This window comes from Choristoneura fumiferana, chromosome 6 (assembly GCF_025370935.1).
Source record: "Choristoneura fumiferana chromosome 6, NRCan_CFum_1, whole genome shotgun sequence".
Lineage (NCBI taxonomy): Eukaryota > Metazoa > Arthropoda > Insecta > Lepidoptera > Tortricidae > Choristoneura > Choristoneura fumiferana.
Window position 1 is genome coordinate 9,094,891 of NC_133477.1, and position 17,538 is coordinate 9,112,428.

Below are 17,538 nucleotides of genomic sequence, written 5' to 3' on the forward strand. Positions count from 1 at the left end.
CTGTAATGTAGGTACTAGAATAATTAGTTATAAGAGGGTATATTTCTTTTGTACAACTAGTCCTTGATTAAACGTCTAACTGCTCAGCTGTGTTTCCCTTGCACCGATATTCCACAGTGGCGAACGGGGACTATTAATTATAATACCTACGCGTGCGTGTTGTTGTTATTGTTACTAAGTTAACGTTTTAACGAAATAACAAGAAAATGTCAATCGGGAAGTTAACGGAGTTTGATGTGCATAAAGACAATTGGCGGTTGTACGTGCAACGCTTGGAACAATATTTCGTAGTGAACAGTGTAAAGGATGAACATAAAGTGCCTATGTTAATTACAGTGATGGGGGCAGAATCATACGAGCTTTTAGTTAATTTATGCACACCGGACGAACCTGCAACGAAGTCATTTGCACAAATCGACGCCATATTGAAAGGTTACTTGCAACCGAAACCTAGCGAATTGGCCGAGAGGTATAAATTTAGACACAAATTTAGACACAGAACGCAAAACAGTGGCGAGACCATAGCAGAGTATGTTGCCGTTTTGAAAGGTATGTCCAAAACGTGCAACTTTAACGAATGGCTGGAAGAAAGTCTGCGCGACCAATTAGTATGTGGCATAACCAGTGACGTCATTCGGCAACGTTTGTTTACGGAAAGCAAGCTAGATTTTAAGAAGGCATACACGCTAGCAGTTAGCATGGAGGCAGCAGAGAAGGACGCGGCTATCGTTCAAGGATACGGAAAGTCACAGGGCGAACCGACGATGGCGGTGCCTTGTCAGGCGATAGCGGGGGAGCGGTGGCAACGGAAGGGTGCGGCGGCGGAGGCCGGTCGGGCGGCAGCGGAGCGGCGCGGGAGGCGGGCCGCTGGCCGCGCGCCGGGGCCGCGCGCGCACGGAGCCCGCGCGGCTCGCCCGGGCGGAGCAGGCGCAGCGGCACCGGCAGTGCCGCGCGTGCGGCGGCTCTCACGACGGGGCGAGTTGCAAGTTCACGCGATATGTGTGCCGCGTGTGCAATCAAATAGGGCACTTACGCCGCATGTGTCCCAACATGTCGAACCAATTCTGCACGGCAGAGGCAAGCGGTACGAGTAAATATTCGGATGTAGACAGTGATGATAGCGAGGAGGTAATTTTTATCGATTGTAATCAATTAACAATAAGCCAATGTAAACCGATCTTAATTTCGCTGAATGTCCACGGCAAAGACCTAGTTATGGAATGCGATACGGGCAGCGCAGTATCGTGTATTAGTTATGACACTTACATTAAATTATTTGCCGATGTTAAAATTAATAATTGCAAATTAGTTTTACGCTACTATACCGGGGAGATAGTGCGCCCGCTGGGGGTCATTCGGCCTAAAGTGTTGCATGGAAACAAGGAAAAATATTTGGACCTTTATGTTATTAGAGACGGTAAAACTGCGTTACTCGGAAGGCAGTGGCTGGCAGAGATGAATATTAGTTTACCAGCACTAGAATATGGTTCGATTAATGTTTTAAAAAGTGAAGTATTCGATATGGAATCTTTCAGTTCCAGATACTGTAAAGTATTCGCGGACGGCCTCGGCTGTTTCACGGGCGCTCCCGTGAGCATCCGGGTGCGGGCCGACGCGCAGCCGGTGTTCCTGCGCGCGCGGGCCGCTGGCGTACGCGCTGCGCGAGCCGGTGGAGCGCGCGCTGGACCAGCACGTGCGGGACGGCGTGCTGTCCCCGGTGCGCCACTCCGACTGGGCCACGCCGATTGTACCAGTGGTAAAAAAAGACGGTAACATTAGGATATGCGGCGACTATAAAATAACCTTAAACAGAGTGTTAGAGATTGACCGTTATCCGTTGCCTAGGGTGGAAGATTTATTGGTCAAATTGCACGGTGGCCAACATTTTAGCAAAATCGATCTATCTCAAGCGTACGCGCAGTTTGTGTTAGATGATACAAAAAAATATACGGTAATTAACACGCACAAAGGTTTATTTGTTTACAACCGCCTCGTATATGGCCTGTCCTCTAGCCCGGGTATATTTCAACGACATTTAGAGGAATTGTTTGGTGATTTACCGCGAGTTGGTGTTTTCTTGGATGACGTGATCATCACGGGTAGGACCGCAGAGGAGCATGTGGGCAACCTGCACAAAGTGTTCCAACGGCTGGAAGCTGCAGGTTTGCGAGTAAAGAAGGAAAAGTGTGTATTCTTCGCAGAGTCAGTAAGTTATCTCGGCCACGTGATCAGTAAAGAAGGCGTACACACGTGCCAAGATAAAATTAAAGCTATTTTAAAAACACCCGCCCCGACTACTGTTTCCGAATTACGATCGTTTATTGGAATGGTCATGTACTATTCGAAGTTTGTGAACAACGTCAGTACCATACTATCACCTCTTTATCAACTACTAAAAATAGGTGCTAAATATGATTGGAATGCAGAGTGTCACAAAGCGTTTGAAACGATTAAGATGAAGCTAGCCAGCAGCGAGGTGCTGGTGCACTACTCGCCCTCGCTGCCGCTCGTGCTGACGACGGACGCGAGCGGCGCGGGCGTGGGCGCCGTGCTGGCGCACGCCACGCCGGCCGGCGAGCGCCCGGTCGCGTACGCCTCCCGCGCGCTCACCGCGGCCGAGCGGCATTACTCGCAGATAGACAGGGAAGCTCTGGCGATAGTGTTCGGTATACGAAAATATCACCAGTACCTATATGGTCGGACGTTTACGCTTAGAACTGATCATAAACCTTTGACCTACATTTTCGGTAACAAGGTGGGTATCCCGGTCATGGCGGCGTCCCGTTTGCAGCGATGGGCCGTGTTGCTGTCGGGCTATCACTATAACATAGAGTATGTTGCATCAAAAAACAATTGCGCGGACGCTCTGTCTAGACTTCCGGCCCTGAGCGTTAGTAAGCGAGATGACGCGAAGGAAATAACCTATACAAATTTCGTAGAAAATTTTTTACCGGTAACGAATACCGACGTTAAAAAAGCAACCGCTGCGGATTTAACACTGAGTAGAATTAAGGTTTATGTGGAATCGGGTTGGCCTTCATCTTGTCCGGGCGAGGAATATAAACCGTATTTTGTTAGACGTAACGAGTTATATATAGAGAACGGGTGCATCATGTGGGGATATAGAATGGTAATACCTATATCATTGCGGCAATTGGTTTTAAAACAGTTACATACTAGCCACATGGGTATTGTTAAAACTAAGGGTTGGGCGCGAAGTTTCGTCTGGTGGCCACTGATTGACAGCGAGGTGGAGGCACTGTGCCGCGCGTGCGAGACGTGCGCGCGCGAGGCAGCCGAGCCGGCGCGCGCGCCGCCGCGCCCCTGGCCTTACGCCACGCAGCCCTGGACAAGGGTACACATAGACTTCCTGGGGCCTTTTAGGAATAAAACTTTTTTAGTTTTGGTAGACGCCTCGTCGAAATGGATTGAGGCGTTCGAGATGAAACAAACTAATGCTGCGGCCGTAATCAGGGTGCTCCGAGAAACGTTTGCTAGGTTCGGTTTACCACGTGAACTAGTTTCAGATCAAGGGCCTCCTTACACTAGTGCGGAATTAACGACATTCCTTAGGAACAATGGCGTTCGACAGATGTTTTCACCTGTATATCACCCCTCGTCGAACGGGATTTGTGAAAATGCAGTCAAGCTTTGTAAAAAAGCTATAAAAAAAGCATATCGGGACAATGTAGACGTGGACGCTGCGCTTCAAACGTACTTACTCACGTACCGCAACACGACTCATAGCACCACCGGCGAAACGCCGGCGCTGCTGCTGCAGCGGCGCGCCTTGCGCTCGCGACTCGATTTATTGCGCAACGATCACGCGGTAGAGGACAGGGTGCTCGAAGCGCAGCGAGTTCAAACAGATAATGCGGGAGGGGTAGAACGCGATTTTGCACCAAAAGATATAGTCTGGGCTAGGGGTTACGGAAGACAAGAAAAATGGGTTAAAGGTAAAATTTTAAACAAAGAAGGATCGCGACGTTATATAGTGGAAAACGGTAACGGTCAATTTTTAACTAGGCATGTGGATCAATTAAAACGTAGAACGCGCATGTCCAGTGTTGCTTGTCCCGAGCCCGAGGTAGAAGCGGATGGCGTGGCGCCACAGCCGGCGGCGCCCGGGGGAGAGCACGCTGGCTCCCCACCCAGGGTTGCGGTGGTGGATGAGAATGGTAGTAGCAGCAAAAAAGGACCACAGTCACCTCAGGTACCACAGGTAACTGATAGCGGAGGGGACACATTTCATTCTCCACCACAACCCACGGCCTGCCGTCCAAAAAGGAAGCCCAAGCCAGTTGTTCGATATGGCTTTGAATTTGAGAATGGTAATAGCAGCAAAAAAGGACCACAGTCACCTCAGGTACCACAGGTAACTGATAGCGGAGGGGACACATTTCATCCTCCACCACAACCCACGGCCTGCCGTCCAAAAAGGAAGCCCAAGCCAGTTGTTCGATATGGCTTTGAATTTGACTAGACAAGTAATGTAGTTCAGTTAGTTAGTAAGTAAGGTAGTTTAGTACAGCTATTATTATAATTCAATATTATCACAAATGTTACCTCTGCTGGGAACAATATTAGATTAAGGAAACTTGTTAATACTTATTGTTATGGTTAGGTTAGAGGTTGTTTCGAAAATAAAGGTGGAAGTGTAATGTAGGTACTAGAATAATTAGTTATAAGAGGGTATATTTCTTTTGTACAACTAGTCCTTGATTAAACGTCTAACTGCTCAGCTGTGTTTCCCTTGCACCGATATTCCACAGTAAATTGTCGATAAAAACGTTAATTTGCCATCCATTTTAACTTTACCTATACCTAGTAATCGCGAAGAAAATCGTGATTTTGTCAAAATTAGACATAAAAAACGTTAATAAAACACGGGCGCGTCGTTCTGTGAATGACTCTACCTACATTAACATACCTACTTAAGTAAATAACAAAATCAAGTTGATTCCCTGAAACGGCTTAAACGATTTTAGTGGTATTTAAAAACAATACTATAACATCCTGTTAAATTTCATATCTGTTGCACGTTGTCACATATTGGATATAGGCCTCCCCCATACGTGAAGAAGGAAGGGGGTTGCGAATATTCACCGATTGTTACGGTGCCACGCTACTAGAGATTAGTTATCATTGGTAATCTTAAATGTAAATTTAAGATTCAGAGTCAGCAGACGTCACGAAATAAGGAATCGAGGTCAGACCTAAAATACCTAAGAAGTTCAATTAGTAATAATTTCAATCCTAATTTTAATAACTTGCAATTGCTAAATGCTGACTGTCATTTATTATAATAAACAAATTATGACGGGAAGGTCAGTAGGTAGTTTCTGAGTCATACACTGATTATTTTCTTCATAAGAGACAGAATTAATTATTTCATTTCTAAAATAACATTGGTTATTATTTGTGTCAGCATTAAAATGCAGTAAATAAACCAGCCAAGCGGGAGGTGGACTCGCCATCTGAATTCCTTGAAATTGTACTCGTAGCAGCGCCCCTTTTCTAAAAACTTTACGCTGCGTGGGTCATTTTAGATGGTTTTTTGACATAGACAGTCAGATGTGAAAAGTTATAATTTTCAGATTGTTTTATTGATTGTGCTATTTACTTAGAGACTCAAGGGATTGTTGACCTGAGTATATGGTTTTCAATTTCAACTCGATACCTCTACGCGTTTCCACGCGGTCTTGACTGCAGACGGACTTTGTAAACAAACGGACGAACGGAGGGACGGATGGACAACAAAGTGATCCTATATGGGTTCCATTTTTCCTTTGATTACGAAACCCGAAAAACAAGATAGAATTAACAGTACTTAAAATTCTTATTAATTTACAGATTATTATACAACATTAGTAGTTACAAACCAGTAAAGTGCTAACATAACTGCACACGTTGACTAAAAGAGCTAATAGATAAATATATATATATTTGTTATGGATCAAGTGAATTATAAGGGCATCAAAAATAACGTCGAAGCTATACCTGGGCAAAAGTGATAATTATATCTAAACTTCATTATTTAATAACTGCCAGGCTAAAATGCTGACTGTCATTTTATTAAATAAACAAATTATGACGGAAGGTCAGTAGGTAGTTTCTGAGTCATACACTGTTTAATTTTCTTCAAAAGAGAGAATTAATTATTAATCTAAAATAACATTGCTTATTATTTGTGTCAGCATAAATACAGTTAAAAAAGAAGCATTAACTTTTACGTAAAAATAAATTTGTACTCGTAGCAGCGCCCCTTTTCTAATCAAAACTTTACGCTGCGTGGGGTCATTTTAGATTTTTTGACATAACAGTCAGATGTGCAATGTAATTTTCAGATTGTTCTTATTGAATGTGCTATTTACTTAGAGGGACATTTTTTATAATGCCCGGGCATTACGAAAAATTACCGATTTATCACTTGGTCCACGACATATATGTATAAATGTATGTGTTGTAGACATTATCATGTTATTCATGTAAGATTTAAGTTGTGCTGTTGTTTACAATATGTAATTGTACATAAAAAATAAATAAATATCATTTTTCTTTCATTAAAAATGCTGTTTAAAAATTAAATGAACACTTATAGCTCTAAAAATAAAAGCGCTCCTATACATAATAGTTATGTACCTACTTCTTAGTCGATAATAGTAGATTGCTCAACAAGGGACTAAAACAAGTCATTATGGTTGTTTAGTCTCGCGTTAAACACTACTTTTCACTTTGAATGCAAGGAAAAAAACCGACGTTATGGCCCTATTACGAAGTGCAAAATTCGAACTTCGTATCTTGCCGTCCCGCTGACGCTAATACTATTTAATACGAAAGTGAGAGGGACGGTACAATACGAACTTCGATTTTCAAATTTCGTAGTAGCCCTCCTGTTCAAAATTTCAATATTACTTTTTAAAAACGTACGCTCAATAAGACTTATAGACATTTGTTCAAAAATCAAATACCAAAAAAATTGCTATGCGGTTTCTTTTTTTTTTTTGTAAAGTGACACTTTATATTAAATATAATGACCCGGATAACTCACATCTTAAATCGAGTTTAGCTCGACATGTTTCGGGCTAATCCGTAGCCCTTCGTCTTCGGAGCAACGCGACTCAGCGGCTGCTGCAACACGCGCACTGCGCGCCGCCGCTCTGCTCGCGCGGGTTTAATTAAATGCTTGCATATTTAGAAAACAGTTTTAAAAATTGAAAAACTAATACTTATTTAATGTAATATGCATAATAAAATGAATTCATCTTTAATATAATAAATAATAATAATTGAACAGATTCATATTCGTAATAATTAATTGTGTTTCACGAAATTAAATTGTATTTTTTAAATATATTTGCACAGTTGGCATTTTGAGGTTCTTTCCATGCCCTAAAATTGTCTGTAGATAATTGCAATCACTGAAAATGGCGATAATCCTCCATTCGCAAACACCGTGATTGGCTGTGCAGGGGTTTCCAACGTAAATTAAAAAAAAAACTTTAATCCCTAGAGATTAATGAAGAGCCTTAGTCCCGATATTATAAGTAACATTTTAAGAGCATGAGAAGTGAAAATATGTTTTTCATGCTCTTGCCTTAATTTTCCTACTTTAACAAATGCGACTATTTCCACGTATCTATTAAAGTTGATAGAGATCAAAAAGTATTTCGATAAATCTAACGCGACTGTCCAGAAGTTCTGCTCCAGGCTAACTAGGTTAGAAGCAAGCCTATGAAGAGGATAATGCATTCAGGCTAAATGTCAGTTCGTTAGCCGGGCCTTCATTAGCTTATTTAATTGTTTTGATTGAGCATGTGCTCGGCGGGGAATAGAATACGTCTGCATTTGCTAGTGTTGCTAGGGGAAATATTTAAAGTTTCAAATTGAAGAGTTCCACTAGAATCAAGGTTAGGTGGGGGTCCTAGAAACTTGTAATTTGGTATGAAAGTCCGGAACCTTTCGGGTACCTACAGAACTCTGATAATGACCGGGATGCTTAAGTGAAAGTCTGTATCGAGAGAAATCATTATCGCACGAATCGATAATTATCGCATTATTCATTTAACATGGTCAAGTTCAACAGTGGTGTTCGTTTGTTTAACTAACTATTCATTTTATTTATAAGTTCTTGAAGTATGTTTTATTAAATGAGGTCTTAGGATACGATATTTATGATAAAATGGAACTGCTTAACTTTAACGGATAAAATTACGTTTACAAATCCGGACGTTTCGTTTAATTCTAATGTCCCATTATCTCGAAAACTCTTAAATGTCTTGGTTGCCAAATTGTACCGACGTGTTAGTCGTAGGGTAGGTATAAGAGGAATAGGTACGGAGCGTGATTTAACCTCGTTATGGCCTGCGAACCCCCGGGACGTCCAAAACGTCCATTGATTCTCTACTCAGTGCATTATCCTACATTACGTTAACTAGAAACTTCACTCCGTTTTCCTCAAAGTTTTCTCTGTTTACTATGTATTTATAGGATTTCCTTGTTCAAAGGTTTTCCCGAATTTGTAAATATTTTTACTTTTTTGTTATGTCGTGATTTTAACGAAAATAATTTCTGTCGTATGCTTTTAGTAGATCATGTTTATGTGATGTGGCGTGTTTTAAATTAGCCTTCCTTACTGTGTTTATTTAACCAATATTTAATTAAAAAATTAAATCTAATTCCGAGTCGGTTTCCTTGGAACATGAACAGTATCCATCATGCCATCTCGACTAAGCCTCGACTAAATTGAAATCCGTAACTTAACAAAGCGTAGCTATGTTAAGACGTTAAGTGGGAGCGTCGGGTATATTGCGCCTGGAGATACTATAGTTCCGCAAGATCCATCATAGAGAATTTCTCATTTCAGTCAGATGTCATTGCGGCGATGCGTGTTATCCTTAACACGTGTTGAATAATACATAACCAGTTTGCATGTCAAGTGAAGATGTGATGGGATGTCTTCGCGAGCCGGAGCCTCGCGGATAATGACTTCCAGGTGAGGGATGGCCCGGATAAACATGCGCTTACGTAACTTGCCCCCACTAACCCCAATAAAATAGCATTTTAAATTCAGCTCGTTAAACTTTGCCGTGAAAGAGTCGGGGGTTAAGTTCGAAAAACTTAGGTATAGAATTTAACAAGCGAGTCTTTGTACGGCGCAAATGTTATCTTTATATATCCTCACACTTGTTTATAAGAGTCCTTCAAACGCAAATTCTATGCATTTATTTCGATTCATTCTTCATTGGAAAGGTACGTAAATAGAAATTCGATTGGTCTCCTGTTTAGTCGAAGAGGATTCGTTGTGTGAATTTATAGGGAGCGAATTTAAATATCTGATCAAGCTTCTGCAAAATAAGAATGGTGCGAATGCGAAGGTTGTTTCGCATTGAATGTTTTTGTAGGTTCGACGTGAAGCGAGGCGTAGGGCAGCGGCGCAACGCAGCGGCGCGGCGCGGCGTCGATACGCGGCGCGCACCGGCCTGACGTCGCCGCGGGCCGCGGGCCGGCGCACTCCGCGGCACTTCGGCCTCGCGACGGACCGCCGCCGCCGTCGCCACCTTTAGCGACAACCCTAACTTACCACCGAGGATATACGCTCTAGGAGCGGCGCGCTTCCCAACATTATATTGAGTGATAGTTCAGTTTGACGTGATACAAACCCACCTATAAGCTGTTCAGTGTTAGCGATTAATGCCTCAACCTAGTCTGGTGAAAACAAACACATCGCAGTGTTATTCGCGCAAGCGCGCCGCACGCGGACATGTCGAGGTCGGCCATCTTGGCCGAAGACGCACTTTCGCCTCGCCCCAGCTTCACAGCCTGAGCTGAAACCCTGAGCAGGGTCGAAGGGGGTCAGCGATGTGCGGTGGGCGAGGCTCCGCGGCGGGCGGTCACTGAGCCTGCCTGCACGACGCGGCTATCGATCGACTCGAGCGCTATGGCGCTCGTGGAGTGAATGCGGACATCGGGACCGTGCCGCAGCCCCCGCACGCGAGCGGCGCGTCCGGCGAGTGATAGTGCTAGAGTGGTGGCGCGGCATGTGAGTCAGCGTGCCTGCGTGGTTGGGAGGGCGCGCGGGCGGCGGCGGGCCCGGCTGACCGCGCGCCATGGGCGAGGAGTACCCGCGGTCCCCCTGCGAGCGCTTCCCGGCGGCGGGCGCGTTCAGCGTGGCGCCGCCGGAGAGGCTCAGCCCGCCGCCGCCCGCGCCGCTGCCGGACCGCTTCTCGGCTTCGCCTCGGCGGGTGCGCCGGTGCGCGGAGGCGGAGCGCGCTCGGCGGCCGCGCTATGTGCCCCCGGCGGCGCACGTGCCCGTGGAGCGGTACGTGCCGCGGCCGCCGGCCCCGCTGCGGCCGCCGCCACCGGTCTACTGCGGGCTGGCGTGTCGGCCGCCGCCGCCCTCGTCGCGCAAGTGCTGCGGCCCGGCCTGCCGCGAGGACATCGGTGGCTCGCCTCCACCGACGCGCTACGTGGAATACGTCGGCGCCGCCGCCGCTCGTCGCCTGGCCTGCACGCCGCCACCTCCTCCACCGCCCGCACTTCAGCTGCCCTGCGAGCCTCAGGAGCCACCCTGTTGTGTCCAAGCCCGCAGGCGACCACAACCTCCACATGATTGGTAAGTGCTAAATAGATGTTGTTATGGTTCCGCTCTCACTCTGCCCAACAGTCATAGAACGATCGGAAACGGCCTTTGTAAACCAAACATTCACTTCCAAACAACACTCGATTAATTGTTTCCTTGACCTCCTGATATTATCCTCGAATAGAATTATTGCGTCGCTGGTGTCAAATAGAAAGCTTTGCCTTTTCAAGCAACACTTAGTGTCGCTTTCGGTAGGTTTAACGCAGCTTGGTCAACATTGCATAAAATCTAAACTATTCTGTTATTCCTGGTACTAAAATCCCACGTCAGTAATAATTAAGTTAAACAACTAAGAACAGATCTTTAACGTTTGAAAAATTGGTGGGACGAGCGTGCATATAAATTAGTGATGAATTTGGAAGCATCCTGTGAGCTACGGCGGGGTAGCGCTGGGATGGCGTGACGTCAGGGATGAGCTGTTATGGCTTAATTGGCTAAAATTTCGTGGATGGGATTGATAACGTGTGATTTATGGCATTGGCGGTTAACGATCGGCGACGCCGCAAAATGACTGACGCTCCAAACAAACTTATTACGTTCGCGTCAATGCTCGCTTTGGCCTTTTTTATGAAAAAGTGACGGTTTTGATTGGTTTGTGACGATAATGGAACGGAATAGCTATCTATTTTAAATTCTGTACAAACATTATATACTTAGTTCAGTGACAACATTGGACATATTATATATTACATACACAAATTACTGGCACTTGAGGTATCCCATCTTAAACCTCTAGGTTGGCCACGCATCTGCAATATCCCCTGGTGTTGCAAGTCTCTATGGGCGGTGGTGATCTCTTACCATCAGGAGACCCACTTGCTCGTTTGTCATCCACTCAAATAATAAAAAGAAACAGTACCTGTGCTCAGAGGTGGATTTGGAATACTCTAGGTACTCGTACATACCTTATATGACCAAGATTTTTTATCAATTGAACAATTTATGTTACGTGCTATTGTTGAACGAGGCCACTCAACCCTCTGAGAAGTCAACTCAATCTAGGGTTGTTATTCACACTAGATGCTGATGTATTGTGGTCCAAGGCAGACCTGCAGGACTGGACTTTTGGTTGAGCAGACCAACCAAGAGTAGTATTATAGTTGCCACTTCTGACGGTACTACCGTAATTAAACGTTAATCTACATTTAATTGAGCCCTGAATCGTATCCTGCTTACCTACTTAAGAGCATTGACGAAAATTACCTCGAACGCTGGAATTACCGACTAAAATTGTCTCATCGGCCATATTATTTAGTATATTTTATAACAGGTGCAAAACTTTAAATAAACGCCACCTTAAAGGGTGCCTACGAAACGCGACATTAAGCAAACTAGATATTTATGTTAAAGTCACTCTATAAACTATAATTGTTCAGTGTAGTTTTGCTATTTAGAAAAACATTACGTAAAAATCCAGTCCTTTAAAAATTTTTAACGAAACTAAATTTCTTTTTATTTTTACTATTCAAAATTGTTTAAATAAACTTGTCGAATTTACGAGTATGACCTACAAAAAGAGCATGAAATGTCAAGACGTAAAATGAATGAAAATACTTGAGTTGGCCCCTTTGGATTGGAGAATTTTATTCTAGATAAATGTGAAAACTCTGCAGGTAGATATTTGTTAAGTTATTCACTGAACATTTCTTGGTGCCATTCCAATTCTATGATTTCATGCACCAACACATGTAGGTATACTTTAACTATAAATTCCACCATTAACCTCAATTTATCAAACTGCAAGCACGTTCAATATGATAGATATAACATTTAATGCGATTAGTTCAGTGATACCATATGATTTTTTATCTTTTGTCCACGGCATCGGATCTGATAAGAGGTTCTATTACATTATCCGCATTGATAACTCTATGTAACAAGCAGGCTGTCATGTAGCTGTTAAGGCAAACAATAGTGATAGAGATTGGAAATATGTAATTCAGCCAGTGAGTCGGGATCGGTGAGACAGAACACTGGAAACATAAAGCAAAAGTGGTTGTACGTTTTTCTGTAAAATTTACCATAATGCCATGTAGACGTGAAATTTGCTGTGTTTAGTGTTAAGTAAATATTTTGGGTGGCGACTGACAAGTGATAACGAAGATAATCTGCCCCGATACGGATTTCACTTTGAAGGTTATGCATAAAAAGTAAGTGACAGTGTGTGACATTCTTAGACTGTATTCACCTTGCATTGGATCTGCATTGTGTAGTTTTTTCTGTCGATGTTGAGATTTTTTCCTAAATTGAAGTCTAGGTATACGACTTCAATTGACTGCATTTTCGATAGGTAGTGTTGGTACATATAGTACAAGTCAAATAATTAAGAAAAATTGCATATTTAAATAATTAAAGTTTGGGGCTGTCTGAGCTAGACTCTACCACGGTTCAGTATGTATTAAAAAGCCAGTATTTCAAAACAAAAATATTAGAGGTGTCATTTATAAAATGCTTTTGATACATGAGCTGAGGGTCGTATGCGCCCGGGCCGTTGTTTAGACAAACCTGTGATAAAATAAATGTAAGATTTTTTTTTTGCTGAAATGTGTCATTTCAAGATAAATGACAAATACCAACAATATTCCTCGTAATATTGAACATCATATTCTCGAATACAACATCATCATCCCAGCCTATATACGTCCCACTGCTGGGCACAGGCCTAGAATACATCAATCAATCAATCAATGAATCAAATCAGCCCATACATCCACCCAATGCTGGGTAAAGGCCTCTTCCTTTTCACGCCACTGGCCGGTCCTGTGCTAGTCTCATCCACAGTTTACCAGAATACATATTGCAAAAAAATAAAATGCAGCTTGACATATTATATTATGTATAGGTATTGTCGGTCTATTTGATTTTATGAGCCAATTTAAATAGCACACAAACGCAGATTATATGACGCAATAGTGATGGCAGCTTTGCTAGATATTTTCCAAATATTTTATTGTTCAGCATCAAATATTATTACTCTTACATTCTAAATTAATCGTATTTTATATTTTTACCTATATAAAGTAAGAAGTACTTATTATTACCGTACCTATTAGTGATGTAACGAATATTCGCATTCGCATTCGCGAATATTCGCATATTTTTCCATATTCGCATTCGCATTCGCAAAATTTCTGCGAATGTTTTGCGAATATGAATATCTGAAAAAAAAATACAATTATTAAATAATAGTAGGTTAATAAAATCAAAATACATTAATTTCTTATGTTTTTTATACAAAATAACAACCTTGTAATCACATTATCAGTATTCACTTAATCATTTGGTATTAAGTATTTATTTATTTACTTCGCGACGCGTTCGTATGAACTCTGTAATTCTCGGAACAAAATACAAACGTAACGCACTTCGTTCGAACGAGACTGCTATATACAATTTGGCGCCAGAACGAAAAACTGAATATTCGCATTCTCATTCGCGAATGTTCAAAAAATGACATTCGTTACATCACTAGTACCTATTATTTAATACCATGGTCTATGGCTCCATAAATCTTGTTAAAACCAAAGCTTTCTAACTTAACCCATTAAAAAGTTACGTTATGTGCTTCTGAAAATTGTTTGTTTAGACATTGACTCGCTAACTAGACAAATTTGCTCGTTAGGAATTGTGAATTTGGCACCGAAGTAAATTTTACAAAAGCGTAGACAAAAATAAACTACTTAGTGCATTATTTTCTGGTCTTTAAACTTTAAAGTAATGATAATGATGGTTTCTGTGACAGACTATTTGGCGCTAGTATCGTGATGTCCGAAAAAAGCCGTGGTGGCCTAGTGGTTTGACCTATCGCCTCTCAAACAGAGGGTTGTGGGTTCAAACCCCGGCTCGCACCTCTGAGTTTTTCCAAATTCATGTGCGGAATTACATTTGAAATTTACCACGAGCTTTGCGGTGAAGGAAAACATCGTGAGGAAACCTGCACAAACCTGCGAAGCAATTCAATGGTGCGTGTGAAGTTCCCAATCCGCACTGGGCCCGCGTGGGAACTATAGCCCAAGCCCTCTTGTTCTGAGAGGAGGCCTGTGCCCAGCAGTGGGACGTATATAGGCTCGTGATGTCCGTTTGACTACTATGACATTTGTGTCACGTTTGTGATTGGTTTATACTCTATTTATTCTAAGATGATTCAAATGACACATGATGATTATGTAACTTTGTGAGGCGGTAACTAATTTTTTATTTTTTTCAACAGATATATAATGCTTGAAAAAATGAAAACACATTAAAACTGCAGATTGTTTTAATATTTGAATTCAAATTAGCTAACAAATTGTTAAGTTAATGCGTAGGCACTGTGTTATTTATTATCTTTAATGAACGCCATTACAATGTTGTTTCCATAGGCCGGAATTGCTAGAGGTGAGGGTTATCGGTAAAAATAAAAGTGGTAAAAATAAACGAACTTATTATTAATTTGCAAGATTGTTCGTCAGAGTCGGAAAGTGACACTCCAAGTGATGAATAAATTATATTTTAAATTATTTACGTTTAAATTAACAAATAATGCTATAGCCACTTTTAGCACTAGGTTCAAACGGGAAAGTCGAATCTGACGTAGAATGTCAAATCTAGGTACAGAAACACCATTTAAAAAAAATAAAGTACAATTAGAAACACGTGACACACCTGAAAGGAAATACAGGCAAAACATTTCAAATCTTCGCCGATCGTAATCAAATTCAATCAAGAATGTTTTGTACCGTAAATTATGTTTTCATTCTCCTGAAATCATTGGACGTTTTTATTAAACTAATGACATTGATTTAAAAATGGAAACACCAGATAAAATCAGGTCGTTTGAAATGAGCTGACGTTCGACGGATATTTTTTGTCCAATTCTGCTTGAAATAAATTTTCGTTTTTAGCCAATTCCCTTGATTTGTGAGGGTATTCGCGATGTATTATGCACAGCCATATCTGTGTTTTTGTAGGTAGATATTTCTTTTAGAAGTTGATGGAGCACGACACGAAACGTGGAAAGTTTTTGTTTTGAGCATTAACGAGGTCAATTTAGATTTTTTTTTTCAAGTTTCTTAATGCTCGGTGTGAAAAGTTGTATGACTCGGGAGCAAAATTATTTTCATCTTGGCGCGTACGCTCAGGATTCTACTTAAGAATCCCTCGCTACGCTCAGGGTTCTATTGTAGAATCCTTCGCTACATTCTGGATTCAATATACGCCCTCGCCGTAAATACACCATTTTGCTCCCTTGTGACACAAATAACTATTAAACGTAGTCTATGGAAATAATTCCAAGTGTTCTAAGGAAAAGGAAAGGAAAAAATTACATTCAGAAAAGTTCAAACCTCATTGCGTGTTTTTATAAACACGCAATCAACTTAAAGTTAAGTTTCCCAATCAAATTAACTGGCAACAAAAAGTGCGTCGTTAATGCTCAAAACAAAAACTTTCTAGCGTGCTCGCAAAAAATAAATATTATCTAGACATACAAAAGGATACAAATGGTTTTTCGAGAAAGGCAGTGGAGGTAAAAGAAATTATCCTAAGTAAGGAAGCAAGGTGCGTGATTTATTGATAGGCCCACTGAAAAAGTACCGCCGAAGCAAAACAAGCGAATAAGGAAGATAAATGAATTACTTTCATTTTGAGCACACCCATTGCCCTTCGGGAGGGACTTACGTCGAACCGACCGCGATTTTGACCGGTCAATAAAACTTATAAATCGTTAATAAGCTCTGGGTTTGTATGTTCGAATAGCTTCTGCTATTTGTTTGGCTTAAATTGAGTGAAAGTTGTTAGTGAGATTGGGTTAGCTCTACATACCGTAATTTTAAAAAATGTACACTGATATTATTGAGTGAGATTAGGTACATGGAATTTTGTTATCATTTTAGAACTGGCTTGATTCTTGGTAGGTCGCTATCTTGAGCGTTCTGACTGTCGTCAATTACCTGTAGTCCGTTATTCAATCTATCTTTCGAGGGATCGGGTACAACTGAAAGTGATGCGTTGAGCCCTCAGGACTCACCTGAAAATCGTCCTTGAATGGCCGCCATATTTTTTTCCCCAAAACATATTCTTTCTTTGTTCGCGGCCCACGTGCGCTTTTAAAATATTTTTAAAATATCTATTTCTAAAATAAGACTTAACTGATACAATTTATGATTTAAAAAATTGGAAATTATTCAGTGTCACCCCAACCTAACCTAGACTTTTACCCAGTCGGATATTCAACCTTACGAGTATCTGAAGTAGAAAATAAAAAGTTAGCAGTAAAAAGATATTCAAAACAATAAAACTAATGAGTAACATGAGGCTATGCGTGGTAGGTACTACCAATACTGTTATTTATGATTTTTAAGAAATGCATAAAAGTAAATATAAATTATTAATATTCAGTTAATTACAGCAAACTAATACTCGAAATATTGTATTATGTTAGACGATTGCAATTAAGTAATTAAATATGAGGTCAAAATTTGTATTTAAATTCAAATTTCAATTCAAATGTGAGGAATCAGTAAAACCTATTTTATGAGATGTAAATAAATAGGTCTTATCTGTTTAAGATCCTCTCCGAAAGAGGGAACAGTAACCCTCCATGCACAGGAGGACATTATCCGACTGTTGACTGGTAAGTTTCTAAAAATCCTATCCTACGGACTTATAAATAGCTTCACCTCATACTTTTCAAAAGTTAAAAATGATCTTATTATACTTAGGTACTACGCTACATTATTTACCTTGCTTCTCGGCTACAACCGTGCACGACTCAACATGCAGATACCGCCTTCATCTTCTTGCATGTCAAACAACTCGGCTTTGGGTTACTATTATAAACACCACAAGAAACAGACTCGTTTCGAACTATTTAGAAGTTCATTATCAAAGTCTGTTAGTTAACTATAAATCGAGTT

At 41.4% G+C, this 17,538-nt stretch overlaps 1 protein-coding gene across 4 annotated transcripts in view; it reads left to right on the top strand.

Moving 5' to 3' along the window:
* The window catches only part of rho-5 (rhomboid-5), a 169,540-nt gene that overhangs the window by 10,630 nt on the left and 141,372 nt on the right, over positions 1–17,538 (top strand). For 2 of the 4 annotated variants that reach the window (XM_074089098.1, XM_074089099.1), the window contains exon 1: positions 10,020–10,615. The exons of 1 other annotated variant lie outside the window; for it this stretch is intronic. In XM_074089098.1, coding sequence (XP_073945199.1) covers positions 10,110–10,615 — 506 coding nt within the window. In that variant the 5' untranslated portion in view covers positions 10,020–10,109. Of the gene's footprint in view, positions 1–10,019; positions 10,616–12,555; positions 12,793–17,538 lie in introns of those variants that run through there. One more of the 4 variants, XM_074089101.1, reaches the window with a different exon arrangement.